Genomic DNA, 18,419 nt, shown 5'->3' with positions numbered 1-18,419 from the left:
ATTGTCGCAGCCGCAAGCTGGCAACACTTGACCTCTATGGGCCCCACTTGGTACAGCTAACAGTAGGTGAAACGAATCAAAACGAAACCTTGTCAGCAAGAAACGTTCATGACCAGACATGGGCCAAGATAGGTAGGGTTCCATTTGTAGGCAGGTTTTTGTCAGAACATGCATCCTCACACTGTCTTTCTTAAGCTCTCTCTCCTCCCTAGCTAGGTACCTAGATGACATAAAGGTGTTCTTCACATAGGTTACATCTAGTTTAGTTATTGACTCTGGCGCTAGGAAGAGGTCCAGCCGTCCCATTTCAAGAAGACATCCTCTAACATATTTTATCCAGGGGATCTTATGCCTCCCTTCCCACGATAATGCTTCATGTAAGATGTTTCTAGTGAGGGGTATGTCTGTATTCAGCCAGCTATTTAGCCAGCACAGCAAGGGATTAGCAGCTATTCTGTCGCTTAGATAAGGCATGCCTAATTCTTCATGGACGGAGAAATTTGCCGTTCCCCTTGGCATCCTTAACACTTGTTTTAAGAAGTTGTTTTCAGTAACCTCAAAATCGCCTAGAGGAACAAAGCCCCATATTTCGCTCCCATAACACGCAAAAGCAGTGCTTTTAGCTTGGTATAGCTTCAACAGAGCAGCCACTGGGCTATTTCCCATTTTCCTTGCGAAGTCTATTATCGCTGCATTAACCCGCACTACCTCAACCTTCTTCTTTCGTACCGCTGGTGCCCACGTTAGTTTGTGATCAAAAAGAACACCAAGGTACGAGAAGGTCTTAGTTGTCGGTATTTTATCACCATTGACTGAAAAGGGGTATAACTTTCTAGAGCCTAATCCTGTCTTCATAACAAAGGATTTCGAATTATTGATACTCAGGTCTCGAGAGTTCATAAATACGAAGAAGGAGTCAGAGTGTGCTGCATTCACGGTTCCTGGCTGGCACCTGGGGTTGTAGATCTTTGAGCAGAACCACTGGTCGTGGGAGTCCCAGTCTTTGGATGAGCAAGGCAGTCAGGTCCTCTGGGGTTTTCCAGGTTGCGGACCACAAGAGATGCCGGTGTTTAGCAGGAGCAGGTTCGAGGTTCGACAAGCCTGTAGGGCTGGGGCCAAGTCAGTTGGTGTTGTCCTTTTGTTCTTTTCTTCTTGTTCTTCTTTGTAGTTTTGGAATTGGGATCTGAGGAAGGAAGGTTCATGGTGCCCCTAAATACGAAATTTAGGGGTGTTACAGGTAGGGGAAGGTCAGGACCAATGGGTCCCTTCCCTGAGGTGAGTACACCCCCTATCCTGACACTCTCCAGTTGGCGGGGTCAGGAGCCTGTCTCTGATTGGGTAGGGCTCCCCATCCTCGAGATGTCGAAAGCCCGCAGTTGTGCTTCACCTCGCCTCCCCCACCTGAGGGGTGGGGTTGGCAGAGGCTGGCACACCCCCTTTCCTCACTTAGGATTTCCCGCCTGTCTTCCCACCAGAGTGGGGGTCAGAACCGGTGGGGGCCAGTTGATGGGTAAAGTAAGTGGCCTGGAGAAGCTCACAAAGGCGGCATGCCTTTGAAGCTCTCTCTGCCCATCCTGGGGGTGGAGGCCTAGCACCTCGTCCCAGGATGTGCATTGTTGCAGGCCCACGAGAGCGGAAATCTCTCTAACCAGGGGTCCAGCAACATGTCTGCTGGGTGGCAGCCTAGGCAGCCTTTCAGGCAGGACACGGGTTGTGGGTTAGTTTTAGGGGGCAACTCTAAGTTGCCGTCTGTCGTGCATTGTACATTAAATCCCACACTAGCATCAGTGAGGATTTACTGTGCTGAGAAGTTTGATACCAAACTTCTCAGTCTTCAGTGTAGCCATCATGGTGCTGTGAAGTTCGTTATGACGACCTCCCAGCACCATATACTCTTAATGGCAGCACTGCACTTACAGTGCTCAGGAATGGACCTGGTTACTGTAGAGGTATAGGGCTCATGCACCTGTAACCACACCACTGGCATAGGGCACCCAGATAGAGCTGTGACTGAGGTATGCTAGGGCAGTGTGTTGTGGGCATGGCATACAGGTATGTGTGACAACACACTATCACCTCGGGTCTCGAATATGCACCAGTAGCCTTATTTAGGCAGAGATGTGTGACCAATGTCCGTACTCCCTCAGAATTGTAGTGAAACCTACCATAAGACTGGGGGATTATCCCTTAAGGACTAGAACCCTCACTCACCCAAGGGTGACATGCTTCATCATATATGTCCATCAATTTGAACAAACAGTGGTACTGCAAAAAAAGTAACCCCTACTACAGACCGTTCGTGTCTGAAAAAGATATATAGATGATATCTTTGTTGTATGGAGGGGTGACTACGAAACCATAAAAGCGTTTCACATCTGACTGAATGAGAGGAATGAATATCTAAGATTTACTCGAGTACTCGAAAGAAAGCCTCTCTTTTTTGGATGTCAGGATTTTCCCAAAAGATGATGGATTGGGTACGGAGCTATATAAGAAGCCGATGACGTGTAACTCTTTGCTGTCATATCAAAGCTACCACCCAAAATCTCTCTGTGAGAACTTGCCCTTTGGGCAATTTCTGAGGATAAGGCGCAATTGCTCATCAATTGAGAAATATAACGAACATGCTGATGTCTTGACTAATGACCTTAGGGCGAAGAACTATCTAACACCCATAATACGCAGGTCACGCAAAAGAGCAGCCAACAACAACAGGGAAGCTCTACTAGAGATTTTACCAGCCAAGGAAAAGAATGCAAGACTCACTATTGTGAATACGTTCTCGGTTACTCCAACCACTCATTATTGGAGAATACTGAACACTGGGAATAACAAAATTCCAGTCCCAATGTTTGCGTACATAAGAAGCACAAACATCAGAGATAGACTGGCCTTTACACGCCCGAAAGAGAGCAGGACTAAAGAAGGGCAAACATCATTGTGGAACCTTCCACCTGTGATAGGTCACTTTCCTTGTGGAATGTGTGCAGTGTGCCCACAAACAGAGAAGACTACACAAATTGACATAGGAACAGAAAGACCTGATGAAACGTACAAATTGTAACAACGAGAGATTCATTTATTTGATCTGGTGCCATGCAATCTCCGATATGTCGGGATGACATCAAGAAAAGTCAAAACAAGAATCTTAGAACATAACAGCACTATTCGGTGCAACAAGAGATCAACTAAACTTACCAATCACTTCTTGGATAAACAACATGCAGAAACGGATTTACGCTGGATTGTCTTGGAACAACCTTGGATTCTATCTCACATAACAGATGTTTTGAAACTCCTTCTGCGACGAGAACAGCGCTGGGTGTTCAAACTGAAAAAAGACGTCAGTGGTCTGAACGATCAATCAATCATCGCATTTATATAGCGCGCTACTCACCCAGAGGGTCTCAAGGCGCTGGGGGAGGGGGGTCCGCTACTGCTCGAACAGCCAGGTCTTGAGTTGCTTCCTGAAGGCGAGGTGGTCCTGGGTCAGGCGGAGGTGGGTGGGGAGGGAGTTCCATGTCTTGGCGGCGAGGTAGGAGAAGGACCGTCCCCCTGTGGTGGCTCTTCGGATGCGGGGGATGGCGGCGAGGGCGTGGCTGGTCGATTGAAGCTGGCGTTTGGGAGCGTAGAAGTTGAGGTGGCTGTTGAGGTATCCTGGGCCTTGGTTGTGTAGGGCTTTGTGTGCGTGGGTGAGGAGACGGAAGGTGATTCTCTTGTTGACCGGGAGCCAGTGCAGGTCTTTCAGGTGTCCGGAGATGTGGCTGCGACGGGGGATGTCCAGGATGAGTCGCGCTGAGGCGTTCTGGATCCGCTGGAGTCTCTTCTGGAGTTTGGCGGTGGTTCCGGCGTAGAGGGAGTTGCCGTAGTCCAGACGGCTGGTGACGAGGGCCTGGGTGACCGTCTTCCTGGTCTCGGTGGGGATCCACCGGAAGATCTTACGTAGCATGCGCAGTATGTTGAAGCACGACGAGGAGACGGCGTTGACTTGTCTGGTCATGGAGAGGGAGGAGTCCAGGATGAAGCCCAGGTTGCATGCGTGGTCTGTTGGTTTGGGTGCGCTGCCTAGGGCGGGGGGCCACCAGGAGTCGTCCCAAGCGGCGGGTGAGGATCCCAGGATGAGGACTTCCGTCTTGTCCGAGTTCAGTTTCAGGCGGCTGTTCTTCATCCATTCGGCTACCTCTTTCATCCCTTTGTGAAGGTTGGCTCTGGCGGTGGCGGGGTCGTTGGTGAGGGAGAGGATCAGCTGGGTGTCGTCGGCATAGGAGCTGATGTTGAGGTTGTGCTGGCGTGCGATGTCTGCGAGGGGGCTCATGTAGACGTTGAAGAGGGTTGGACTGAGCGAGGAGCCTTGAGGGACGACGCAGATGACTTTGGTGGCTTCAGATCTGAACGGAGGGAGACGGACTCTCTGTTTCCTTCCGGCGAGGAAGGAGATGATCCACTCCAGTGCCTTCTCCTGGACTCCGACGTTGCTGAGGCGTTGTACTAGGGTACGGTGGCAGACAGTGTTGAAGGCCGCGGAGAGGTCGAGGAGGATGAGGGCCGCTGTTTCTCCGTTGTCGAGCAGCGCTCGGATGTCATCGGTGGCTGCGATCAGGGCGGTCTCGGTGCTGTGGTTGGCCCGGAAGCCAGACTGCGAGGGGTCGAGGGATCCGTTCGATTCGAGGAAGGCGGCCAGCTGCTTGTTGACGGTCTTCTCGATGACTTTTGCAGGAAACTGGAGCAGCGAGATGGGGCGGTAGTTCTCGAGGTCGGTCGGGGTCGGCCGATGGCTTCTTGAGTAGGGCGCTGAGTTCGGCGATGAGATACCCTGGCTCTCCCTATAGGGGAACCGATCAACTTCTAAACACTGGGGGCTTATGATAACGCCAATGCATACTACAAGAGATAACCCATGTAAGAGAAGCACATAACTATGGTATTCTGATATACCGTCATCTGTTCCCAGGGCTTCATGTATGCTTCATAAACAAGCACATCCCTTTCTCGTTCTGATAGTTTGAGTATCCCTACATGGGCTGGGAGATCTTTAGGAAAACTCCTAAAGATTAAAGTGTGTAACATGCTATTGTAGTTGGCAGGCACTACACTACAGAGTTATAATTATAATTTAAAAACATGATTGTGACGTCAGTTACAACACTGTCATGATCTGGTTTCATTGAATAGTACAGCCCCTTTTTCCTGTGTATAATTTCATTGCTAATAATGTCTCAATTAACACTTGTCAGGCTTAGTGCTCATAGAGATACTAAGGCATGCAAGATCATTTTATAATGGATAGGATGTCTCACAATTTCTACAACCATGTGCATCTTGTGTACCCGATTTGTTGTAAAACTCAATACATGATCTACTTGACATCTGCAACATCCATATGACCTGGTACACTCCTCTAATTAGTCGTCCTAACAGTCGTTTACCTATGAACAATCACTGACTGTAGTGAGATTGTTCCACGATACGCAATGATAGAGAACCAGCTCTCTCCTTACGCATGCGCAGTCGACGACTGCAATGTTGTCAATAGGATACTAGAGTGAGTATAAGCGCATGCGCATGATAAGAGGTACCTAAGAGAGAAGATATATTAAGAGGTATTCTGATTATTAGTACAAACGGGATGTAGGATAGCTTAAAGTAAACAGTATACACCACAATTGATATCCACAATTTATTTGCTGTTCCGTGGTACACAGGTAAAACACTCATGTGTAGAAAAGTAGTATTCTCTTTGTGCGTGCTCTATTGCAGATCTTTGTGAAACTACGTTCTAGCTATGAGCATGCGCTTAGTACTATGCACAATCAGGCAGTGCAATAGCCACCCTAGGGCCCTCAAGGAAAGCAGACAGTTTGTTTGGCGAGACACTATTTAAACCGATCCTTACTGACCGGTCGGTACCTCCCAGAGGGCAGTCAGATAATGCCACGAGGTACCGACGGATAGGTAAGGGGAAACCCCCCATTTTTTTGATACGACTGGTTTCTTGATAGAACTGGATTTTTGCCATTAAGAGGACTTGTGTATTTGGTATTTGGCTCATATCTTCCTAAACACTGGAAGGGCTTTACAGTAAAACATTAAATATATCCCTTAGTCTTGCACTCTCTGCAGTGCCCCAGTCTAATGTAAAGATGGCATACCTCAGCATTATACACCTAGCTGAGAGTAGTCACATAGGAACTACCATTAGAGGTTAGCATATAGTAACATGGTGAAAATTATAGCTATGGCATAAATAATTGGCACCAGTAGGAGGTTAATGCCTATCTATTTAACAAGGTAGGAGAGTTAAGGGATTTTATCCACTGCTGTGGATGGAAGGGTACTCCCAGTCCCCTAGACAGGTAGCTATATAACAATACGAAGGAGTACCACCAAAGATAAGGCTGAACAGCCAATATTGGTGGGATGAGACACTAGTGTAAAAGAAGAAGTCCTCCTTTGTTTTTAAGGAACCCCTCACTCACCGACCTGGTCGGTGACATGCTTCATCATCGGGGCCACCTTGACAGCCGAGTGCCGCCAAGGTGTGCTGCAACACCTGAATACAGTGGAGCGGGTATGTGAGTGATGAATGTGTACCTCCGTGTACCCGCGGGTACACGGAGGGAGTGAAGTAGGTTATCAGGCGATTTCCGACCAGAGGAACTAATACGTTTCGAACTCTGTAACTTCCCCTCAAATCCCCGTGAGGCAAACCTTCCTCCATTGAGGAGTTTGTTCCTTTTTATGTAACCACATCTGGGTTACTATTATTTTTACCCATTTAGCGAAACGCTATTTTTGGGTCTGAAAGGGTTGCAGGTATGGCAGGGTGTTAGTGTACCCTGACCACCCAACTCCTTTTACATCATTTTGGTCCTGATGAAAAACCGGTAACTCCCATATGGTTTGAAACATGTAGACCCAGCACATATCACAGATACACTAGGTCTCATTAAAGCCTTTATTGTATCATCACTGTTTTTAATATTGTCCAGTAGCTTTAGAATAAATTACATTTGGTCAAGTTATACCAGGATAATTTTTGACTCACTGTGCTTTTTTTCATTTTTCACATTCATCACTCACATACCCGCTCCACTGTATTCAGGTGTTGCAGCACACCTTGGCGGCACTCGGCTGTCAAGGTGGCCCCGATGATGAAGCATGTCACCGACCAGGTCGGTGAGTGAGGGGTTCCTTAAAAACAAAGGAGGACTTCTTCTTTTACACTAGTGTCTCATCCCACCAATATTGGCTGTTCAGCCTTATCTTTGGTGGTACTCCTTCGTATTGTTATATAGGTTAATGCCTATCCCCACAGAGAACTAAATCCCTACATTTCTACCTCCTTCCGTCAGTGGGGTGGCCACATTGATTAGATTTTTAAACAAACCGAAGCAATTTGATTGATGTCAACCTAATTAATGTGTTAGGTATGATGCACAACTTTATTTCTCACAGAGCGGGGACTCCTTTCTTGAGCTGCCGACCAGGTTGAGGTGAGGTACAATACTATTGAGGGTAAGTGATCAAATATTAACTGTTGACATATATGGCTATTGACAAAATATTGCTAAGGACTTTGTCAACAGCAGAGCACTTTGACTGATCCTGTGTGTCCTTTGTTGTTCTCTCTCGATTTTTAGATACTCCAAGTATTACCTGACATCACGCCGCAGGAATACTGGTGTGGTACTTTTTATTTGTAAATTAGCAGCAATTACAACATTCTAGTTTTGGTCCTGAAGAAAGCCATTGATACAGACCTCTGATTATAAGGCTGAAACATGTTGACCCACTCTGAATGGTAGTTATATATCCATACTACTCTCTGCACTGCTTTTTAATCCTGCCAGTGAGAGCACACCAATAAAATTAGTTTTGTGCATCAACCTAGGCAGTTTTAACATTCACTCAATTTCACATATTCCGAACACATTTTTCCCTTTTTTGCGCTGCTCCCTTCTTACACCGGATACTTCACATATGGGATTTTAGCATCCTGACTCCTTGGTTACACATCTATGAAAACATCTCTGAGCTCCTTCCTCACAATGAGGAAGTTGTAGCTCCCAGTAGGACTAGGTTTTCCTACTGGTAAGGAGGAACCCATATGATGAAGCATGTCACCCTTGGGTGAGTGAGGGTTCTAGTCCTTAAGGGATAATCCCCCCAGTCTTATATTAGGTTTCGCTACAATTTTGAAAGAGTACGGACATTGGTCACACATCTCTGCCTAAATAAGGCTACTGGTGTATATTCGAGACCTGAGGTGATAGTGTGTTGTCAATTATGTTTAGGGGAAATTTCACCTTGCAGGTCTATAAACTAAATTCCCTAGGACCCTAATTCCACCATTGTTGTTGTTATAATACAGGGATGTGTGCCATGTCGATTTTTTGTTTTGTTCTGCACCAAGACACTCAGCCTGCAAGGGCAGTATGTGTGTGTCAGGGTACAGGACCCCTAAGGGAGGCACAATAGGTGCTGCAGCCCTTAGAGGCCTTCTCTGGTCACAGTGCCCTGGGCACCTAGGGTACCATTTACCAGAGGCTGACATGTGCCCAGAGATGCCATTTGGGTTTAGGTTTCAATACCGTTTTTAGGGAAGGAACACCTTAGAAATTTTATTATAACGAAGGTTTGATGCAGAACTTCTTGGAGGCCTTGTGGTCGGTGGAGGAACAAAGATTGCAAACTTGGTGGTCTGCCCAGGGAAATTTAGCATTGCACTTTGGACAAAATTGAGAAGGTTTACGTTGCAGCACCCTCTTTTTGTATTCATTCTCCGAGGCGAACTCTGCACGAACCGAAAGGGACTCGACCAGGTGGAGGAAGACAATGGCAGACCCAGGCGATTGAGATAAGACAGTCATGTTTGGTGGAGTCCAGTGTCCATCAAAAGACCATCAGTCAGGCAGTGACTGTTTTAATTAAGCCATGGGTCTGGCTGAAGATTCTTGAGGCTTAAATTTGCCTATATAATAAACACCCATCCTAGCATGCCCAAGAGAATCAACTGATCCAATGTCTTTTATCTAAACTGTTAACGTCATCACAAAGGGGTCAGTAAAATTCCAAATGCACTGCATCAAGAAAAAAAACATGTACCAAGAAACACCGCTCTGCTTTGGTAGCAGACACAAGAAAGCCTCCGAAGTCTTATCTATTAGCAAGAGGAAAACAATGAGGTGCATACAAGGTTCAGGGATGGCCCTTAATCAACAAAAACAACATGAGTGTGAATGTAGCCAAACACAAGCATTAGAGCCGAGAAGGGAATAAGTATGCATGTTTTTGAGAACATTTTGTTTTACACTTTTCAAAGAATTCTTGATTCCTACCACCATCACCTTGTTGAAGAACAGTTCATGGAAGAGAAACATACAAGCATATGGCTGATCTTAAGTACTAGTCATGGAAGACTTGAAAATGTACCTATTCACTTACTTCAAGTCGGTTATGGGGGAAATAGGCCCATCATCATCTAAATAACTATATCCACGACTATCTTCATGTTCATCTTCTGGCTCATTACTAACGTTAAGGTTTTGTAAAGATGCTTGAAGATGTCGCTCATATTTCAGCTTCTTCATCTGGTGCAAAAATCCCCACAAAGATCCTTGCTGAACATGAAAACAAAATAGGATAAGTTATTACTCATGATATAAACTAAAGGACAGTCACAATTTTAAAATATTTATTTACCACATGTCTGCTGTACACTACATGGTACCATTATCGGATTTAACAGTATTCAACTTCAAAGAAGCATGGAAGGCAGGGTTCCCCTTGCTAGTATTTAATTTTCTGACCTGTGGACTAAAAAGATACCGGTGTCAAGGGTTTAATTTACAGAGCGATATTGCTGGCTACCATAAACCGAGAGATCAGGATAAGACTGCAAATGTAGTGCAGGGAAAAATAGTAATATACTTGAATGTAGCAATATTTCTGATGAATCAGCTGTTCACAATGCCTCAAAATGTCCCCAGACTTAGGGCACAACTGTGAAGGATATCTCGTCCGCCAAAATATAATTACCACTGTATCCTATGGGATTTATATTTTTTTTTCGGTGGACCGGACATCCATCACCGTTGTGACGGAGTAGCCCATCTGCCGATATCTAAATCAGTGCCCTTAGACTCTGAATACATTGGATTGGTGGGTGTATGTTGGAACCTGGGATGACAGGTCACCTAGGGTAGCATGGCCAAGGGTAAGACACAAATACTAGAGGCACATGTGCGAAGGTTGCAAACTACCCAGCAGTAAATCCACGCAATAACACACAAAAAGGACACTACACCAATGTTGGAAAAATACGTGCTTGTTTATAAAAAATAATATACTCTGCTTTATACCTTTGGAAATCACAACTCAGTACATACAGTTGTCATGAAAATTAGTAATAGCACTTTCAGAAGTATCAACTTATCTCATTAATCAGCATTAACAGTACATTTCATTAAACGCTAGAATTGATTAAATTTGACTATTATGAGTTTCTATAACTTTCATCACAAACAATACTTTAGAAGAGGCAGTGTCTGCACTTTACTAGACAAGCTTTACTCTTTCACTCCCTCCTTTCCACCCAAGGTTTTAGTGAATCCTCCTCGCTTTAGTGGCCCCAAATAAGCTCCTCAGCAAACCCACCCTTTCGGGGAACAAGCTGTCTCAAGTTTTGGGGTGCCAGAGGTTAGGAAGGAAAGACCCAAAAGGATGATTCAGGCCCCAGTTATTTTTCACCCCTCGAGTGCACCATTGGGTATTAACGCTATAGGCTTGTCAAGATGCAGTTAACCGGTAGCCCCTCTCTCCTCTTAGTGCACAGATCAGTGCTGCACCTCGACTCAGAAGGAGTCCGACGACTGGAGCTCAGCCAGTCCTCCTCGGCCACCCCCTTGGAGTTCCCCGCTTACTTGGCAGCGCGCTGGGGGGTGTGTTCCGCTGCACACCCCTTCCCCGCTTTCAGGACACTCTCGGCAGTGATCAGGCCTTCCCGCTCCCTCACAGAGGAGCGGAGGCCTTCTCGAAGGTTTACCGGCACTTCACCCGCACCGGCTGCTCAGCGGACCGCTACCTCCCTTGGCGCCTCTCCTCAGTGCCGGCCGGCGGTTCCTTCACGGAGGCGCCAATGCGCATGCGCCTGAGATAGGCGTCTCGGCCTCAGCGTCTCCTCCGTCGTCCTTTCACGGAGCAGCGTCTCCGCAGCGGGCCTGCTCGAACCTAGGCCCCCTCCTGTGCTAACCACCCGGCTCAGCTGGGATCATGCGCGGTAGCGCTAGGAAGTTAGTCAGCTTGCTAGCTTTTCTCTCTCCTTTGAAGGCGCAGACACGGAGCGCGATCGGTGCCCCAGGGGTCCCGCTCCCCGTTTAAACAAAGAGAACTAGATCCTAGACCCTCACTCTTCCAGCTCACAGGATGAGAGGCTTGCCACACGCCACAGGACTAGTCACTAGTAAGGAAACCTCAATGTTATTCAGAGGAGATGCTTCCTTTTCACTCTAGAGAGAGGAGGGGGGTAAAAGGGGGCTCCTTCAGGATAGAGCCACAGAGCTCTTCTATAGCACTAATCCCCTAACCCTCCTTACTGGACAGACTTAGGGGCACAGGGGATCTCTTAGTTCAGCTCCCAGTGCAGGGTCCTTCTCAGCTCCACAGACTACTGGAATTAACCCCCTCACCTAACTGTCCAGGGTCAGCAGGATGAACTAACTTGGCTAGGACAACAGGAATGGGAGGTGGAAAAGCCTTGACAGAGGGCTACCCTTGTAGAGCAATCCACCCTTCAGGATCCTACCCCTACCAGACCTCAGCCTTCACTCTAGCTGCTCCTCACTGACAGACAAAATGGCTGTCCAGCATTCCGCCTTTTATAGGCTGACCCTCAGAGGTCCAGAAGGGACCAGAAGGTTCTGGAATGCCCTATTCTACTCTATGGGACAGGTTCTGGTTTTGGCAGTTAGGACAGTTGGTAGTCACCATTTTGTGACTCCAGCTATTCCGTCAGAAAAGGCCTCTAGGCCTGAGGTGAAAAACTATGAGGGGGGAAAAGAACACCTATCCCCTTGACCATCACCTAGAAAAAGCTAGTGGACACAAAACATTAATAAAGGTATGAGGGGCATAAAGGGGACAAAATAAATAATAAATTGGAGGGACTACGCAAAAAGCCAGACAGGTCTAACACGCGTCCCCCCCAGCTGGAAGTGGGGAGAACTACCCAACCCCTTGGGAGTCCTCATCACTAAGGCGGAAATACCTGGAGAGACCGTCTGCATTGGCGTGGTCCACTCCAGGCCGATGTTCCACCCGGAAGTCCATTCCCTGTAGGGAGATGGACCACCTCAACAGCTTGGGATTTTCCCCCTTCATTTGCATCAGCCAACGAAGGGGTCGGTGGTCAGTCTGAACCAGGAAGTGCGAGCCAAACAGGTATGGCCGCAGCTTCTTCAGAGCCCACACCACCGCAAAAGCTTCCCTCTCAATTGCACTCCACTTCTGTTCCCGGGGAAGCAGTCTCCTGGATAAGAAGACCACAGGCTGATCCAGGCCCTCTTCATTTAGTTGCGATAACACTGCCCCAATGCCATGTTCTGATGCATCTGTCTGGACAATGAACTCCTTGGAGAAGTCTGGGGCCCTCAGGACCGGTGCTGCACACATTGCCTGTTTCAGTTTCTCAAAAGCTTGCTGACAAGCGTTTGTCCAAACTACCCGTCGAGGTTGTTTCTTAGAGGTGAGCTCTGTGAGAGGCGCTACAATAGTGCCATACCCTTTCACAAAGCGACGGTAGTAGCCTGTGAGGCCCAGGAAAGCTCGGACCTCAGTCTGTGTCTTGGGGGGTTCCCAGGCCATGATTGCCTCAATCTTCGCCTGCAGGGGCTGCACTGTCCCCCTACCCACCAAGTGTCCAAGGTACACAACCGACCCCTGCCCAATCTGGCATTTGCTGGCCTTGATTGTCAATCCAGCTTGTTTCAGGGCCTGGAGAACTGCTTGCAAATGTTGCAAATGGTCCTCCCAACTGCTACTGAAGACAGCAATGTCATCCAGGTAAGCAGCAGAGAAACTCTCCATTCCAGAGAGGATCTGGTTCACCAGCCGCTGAAATGTGGCGGGGGCATTTTTGAGCCCAAAGGGCATCACGCAAAATTGGAAGTGTCCCTCAGGCGTGGAGAAGGCTGACCTTTCCTTTGCTCCATCTGTCAAGGAGATCTGCCAGTACCCCGAAGTGAGGTCAAAGGTACTTAGGTATTGGGCAGCTCCTAGCCGGTCAATTAATTCATCCGCCCTAGGGATCGGATGAGCATCAGTCTTTGTAACTGAATTCAGTCCCCGGTAATCCACACAGAACCTCAGTTCTGGTGTGGTGCCTGGTGGAGCGGCTTTTGGCACTAGCACCACCGGACTGGACCAAGGGCTGTTGGAAGGTTCTATAACTCCCAGCTCTAGCATCTTGGCAACCTCTCCAAGGATGCTAGCCTTCACCTTGTCGGACAGCCGGTAGATCTTCGACTTCACTAGTGGGCTGTCCCCTGTGTCCACATCATGGGTACACAGGTGAGTCCTTCCCGGGACAAGGGAGAACAACGTAGAGTACTGCTCCAGTATCTGGCGGCAGTCCTCCCGCTGCTCAGGAGTTAGAGTGGGAGAGAGAATCACTCCCTCCACTGACCCATCCTTCTCTTGAGACGAGAACAAGTCTGGGAGAGGTTCGCTTTCCGCTTCCTCTCCCCCATCAGTCACCATCATCAAAATGACCTCGGGCCTCTCATGGTGGGGTTTGAGTCGGTTGGCATGCAGCACCCGTAGGGGCTGTCGAGGGGTCTTAAGGTCCACCAGGTATGTGGCCTTACCCTTCTTCTCCAACACTTCAAATTCAAATGGGCCTGTCCAGCGATCCTGAAGGGCACTAAGCTCTCCAGGCTCCAATTCCACCTGGTGAGCATTCACCAGGTGGCCTCCAAGTTGTCAGAAGCTTGCTTCCACAACTTCGCCATTTGGCTCCTGAAGGCCAGCATGTAGCTCACCACATCCTGGGGGGTTTCCTGGGAGACTTCTCCCAACCATACTTCACCAGGCTGAGAGGACCGGGTACAGGGTGTCCATACAGAAGTTCAAAGGGGCTGAAGCCCACTCCCTTCTGTGGCACTTCCCTGTAAGAAAATAGCAAACAGGGTAGGAGGACGTCCCATTTCCTCCGCAGGCTTTCGGGCAGACTTCTGATCATGCCCTTCAAGGTCTTGTTGAACCTCTCAACCAGTCCATTCGACTGGGGGTGATAAGGAGTGGTGAACCGGTAGGTCACTCCACACTCCTTCCACATCGCCCGCATATAAGCTGACATGAAGTTGGTCCCCCTGTCAGACACAACTTCCTTGGGGAATCCCACTCGGGTAAAGATCCCCATTAGGGCTCTAGCCACCACAGGTGCAGTGACTGTCCTCAGAGGAATTGCCTCTGGGTACCGTGTGGCATGATCCACCAGAACCAGGATGAACCTGTGACCAGCTGTTGTTGGTGGATCTAAAGGCCCTACAATGTCGATGCCCACCCTCTCAAAGGGTGTGCTAACGACTGGCAGGATACACATGTCCGACAGTAAGTGTTGGACGCCACTTTCATTTGAGGCCAGTAAAAGTGGAGGACAAGCCGAGCAAAGGTCTTGTCCTGACCTAAGTGTCCTGCCAAGGGTATAGCATGAGCCAATTCCAGCAGAAAGGCTCGGTATTGTTGCGGGACTACCAAGGCCCTTGACGAACCAGGTAAAGGTACCTTGGGTTCACTGTAGAGGAGTCCATCCTCCCAGTAAATATGGTAGTGTCCCGTAACATCACCTGCTGCCTGGGCTTCAGCCTGACGCCTCAGTCCCTCAAGGGTAGGGCACTCCCTCTGCCCCTTACAGAATTCCTCTCGGGTAGGACCTCCCTCCACATACCACTCAGCAGGGATGGGTAAATCCTCCAGAGAGTCTACTTCCCCCTCCACGGACGCCTGGTCCACCACCGCAGGTGGCCGATCTGTCACATGGGGTGTGGAAGCCGAAGCAGGCTCTTCCTGTCTCCGGGTCTGTCCCTTTTTGGCAGCGGGTTGGGCCATTGTTCCAGGCTCCAACCCAGGCGAACTCCCTCTTCGGGCAGTCGCAGACGGTGTGCTCACACAGGCCCAGTCAGGTGTACCCAGCATCGCAGAGTGCGTCCGGTATTCCACCTCTCTCCAAGCGTTGTGCTCCATGTCATTCCCCAGCAGACAATCAACTGGCACGGCAGGGCTTACGGCAACTCGAAGTGAACCTGCAACCCCCTCCCACTCAAAGGGAACCTCAGCCACTGGATAGTGGCCCATTCTGCCGTCAGCCACCGCGGCGGGGTGGAGTACATGGGGAACCACCTGCTCTGGAGACACCAGTTGACTTCTCACCATAGTCATACTGGCTCCTGTATCTCTCAGAGCCTCCCCTCTCTGGCCATTGATGGTGACCCATTGCCCATACTTTGCAGTATTTGGGGGCACCTGGATCTTTGGAACCATCTCCCGCTCTCCCAGGGACACTAAGGTGACACCCGCCCACTCACCCCCTTATCTAAGGGCAACTCCTCCCCGAGCGCTACACTAGCTACTCCCGGTGGTTTTCCTCCAGTGGGAGGGGGTGGTCTCTTTGGGCATATGACATCTCCCTTACAATGTCCAACACCACCACACTCGAAACAGTGGAGAACCCTTGGCTGCTGGCTTTGGCCAGGATTAGGGTTTCTGGGCGTGTTTGCCTTAGGGGTGAAACCTGTTCCCTTTCCTTGGAAATTATTTTGGGGACCTTTAGAGAACTCCTTCTTTTTATCTCCCCCCTCCTTCTACTGGGGGGTGCCCTGTCCGGCCTTTTGGGAATCCCCTCCAGTCCCCTTTGAGGACACCCGGGTACTTGCCCAGATGTCCGCCTCCTCTGCAAGCTTCCGGGGATTGGTCAGCTTGCTGTCCACCAGGTGTTGGCGCAGCTCGGGAAAACATTTCTCGAGGAGGTGCTCTTTCAAAAATAGATAATACAGCCCCTCATAATCCTTCACCTCACTGCCCTTGACCCAGCCCTCCAAGGCTTTCTTGGTCCACCCAATTCTGGGTACTCAGTTTGTGACTTCCCCTAAATTTTTGTCTGTATTTTTCAGGGGTAAGTCCAAACTTTTTCACCAGTGCCACTTTCATTGTAGGGTAGTGGGTTTGCTCATCCTGCTCCAGAGCCAACAAGGTATCCCTGCCAGCAGGTGGCATATACTTATACAGCCCACCCCCCCAGTGAGTTTCTGAGATCCCATGAGCCCTTAAAGAGACTTCATATGTGGCTAACCATTTGGCAATGTCATCGCCTGTGGTGTAACTAGCAAGAACATCCTTGGGTAGATAGGGTCTGGGTTCCCTGGTATTTACTTTGTTTTCGCTGCCACCATTGTTTGGATTAGGAGACCTTAGTGTTAAGGCTTGAAGGTCTAGCTCCTTTATGGTTCGTTCGTGGGCCAACCTCCTGTCCTCCCTCTCCATTTCCAATTTAGCCAACTCCAATTTCAGTCTACTCTCCTCCCTCCTGTCTTCCAGCTCGGCGTCAGTTAAACTCCTCACTGAGACGCTGCTGCCCTCCCTTGAAAGTGTCCTGGGACCTGTCAGCAGATTCCCCCCTTCAGCTTGGTACAGCATTGCAGTCTCAAGGACAGTGTCCCTATCACCCTCTTCTGTGTCCTGTTCCTCCTCTATATGAGCTTCCACCCATGCCCTTATGCTTGTCAGTAACTCGCTTTTCTTGGCACCTTTTTTGAAGAATACCCCCTGTCGCTGACACCACTCTTTAAGTTGGGTCACAGTGTAGGACTCTAGCTCGTCAAGGTTTAATTCCATTCTTCAAATATGGGATTAAATGAGCACTCAGGAGAGAACTAGGAAGCGTGATCTGAGGATAACCTCCACCCACCACCAGTAACAAATTTGGAAAAACAAAAGTCAAATTAGGAGGGCCGCTAGGAGAAAACTCCTGGTGTAGGCTTAGTGTATTACGTTTAATTACTACTGAGTAGCTGCAACCACAGTCAGGATCCCACCGCTGGACACCAATTTGTTGGAACCTGGGATGACAGGTCACCTAGGGTAGCATGGCCTAGGGTAAGACACAAATACTAGAGGCACATGTGCGAAGGTTGCAAACTACCCAGCAGTAAATCCACGCAATAACACACAAAAAGGACACTACACCAATGTTGGAAAAATACGTGCTTGTTTATAAAAATAATATACTCTGCTTTATACCTTTGGAAATCACAACTCAGTACATACAGTTGTCATAAAAATTAGTAATAGCACTTTCAGAAGTATCAACTTATCTCATTAATCAGCATTAACAGTACATTTCATTAAACTCTAGAATTGATTAAATTTGACTATTATGAGTTTCTATAACTTTCATCACAAACAATACTTTAGAAGAGGCAGTGTCTGCACTTTACTAGACAAGCTTTACTCTTTCACTCCCTCCTTTCCACCCGAGGTTTTAGTGAATCCTCCTCGCTTTAGTGGCCCCAAATAAGCTCCTCAGCAAACCCACCCTTTCAGGGAACAAGCTGTCTCAAGTTTTGGGGTGCCAGAGGTTAGGAAGGAAAGACCCAAAAGAATGATTCAGGCCTCAGTTATTTTTCACCCCTCGAGTGCACCATTGGGTATTAACGCTATAGGCTTGTCAAGATGCAGTTAACCGGTAGCCCCTCTCTCCTCTTAGTGCACAGATCAGTGCTGCACCTCGACTCAGAAGGAGTCCGACGACCGGAGCTCAGCCAGTCCTCCTCGGCCACCCCCTTGGAGTTCCCCGCTTACTTGGCAGCGCGCTGGGGGGTGTGTTCCGCTGCACACCCCTTCCCCTTTTCAGGACACTCACGGCAGTGATCAGGCCTTCCCGCTCCCTCACAGAGGAGCGGAGGCCTTCTCGAAGGTTTACCGGCACTTCACCAGCGCCGGCTGCTCAGCGGACCGCTACCTCCCTTGGCGCCTCTCCTCAGTGCCGGCCGGCGGTTCCTTCACGGAGGCGCCAATGCGCATGCGCCTGAGATAGGCGTCTCGGCCTCAGCGTCTCCTCCGTCGTCCTTTCACGGAGCAGCGTCTCCGCAGCGGGCCTGCTCGAGCCTAGGCCCCTCCTGTGCTAACCACCCGGCTCAGCTGGGATCATGCGCGGTAGCGCTAGGAAGTTAGTCAGCTTGCTAGCTTTTCTCTCTCCTTTGAAGGCGCTGACACGGAGCGCGATCGGTGCCCCAGGGGTCCGCTCCCCGTTTAAACAAAGAGAACTAGATCCTAGCCCCTCACTCTTCCACCTCACAGGATGAGAGGCTTGCCACACGCCACAGGACCAGTCACTAGTAAGGAAACCTCAATGTTATTCAGAGGAG

The 18,419-nt window shown here is 49.0% G+C and overlaps 1 protein-coding gene across 1 annotated transcript in view; it reads right to left on the bottom strand.

The window, feature by feature from the left end:
• Positions 1-18,419, bottom strand: part of TAF1D (TATA-box binding protein associated factor, RNA polymerase I subunit D) — a 146,660-nt gene that overhangs the window by 71,535 nt on the left and 56,706 nt on the right. Inside the window, exon 4 of the mRNA XM_086954588.1 lies at positions 9,445-9,620. Coding sequence (XP_086810714.1) covers positions 9,445-9,620 — 176 coding nt within the window. The remainder of the gene's footprint in view (positions 1-9,444; positions 9,621-18,419) is intronic.

The sequence above is a fragment of the Lissotriton vulgaris genome, chromosome 2_1 (genome assembly GCF_964263255.1).
Source record: "Lissotriton vulgaris chromosome 2_1, aLisVul1.2, whole genome shotgun sequence".
In the NCBI taxonomy this organism is placed as follows: Eukaryota; Metazoa; Chordata; class Amphibia; order Caudata; family Salamandridae; genus Lissotriton; species Lissotriton vulgaris.
The sequence above is the reverse complement of the archived record's forward strand: the minus strand, read 5'-3'. Positions and strand labels throughout refer to the sequence as shown.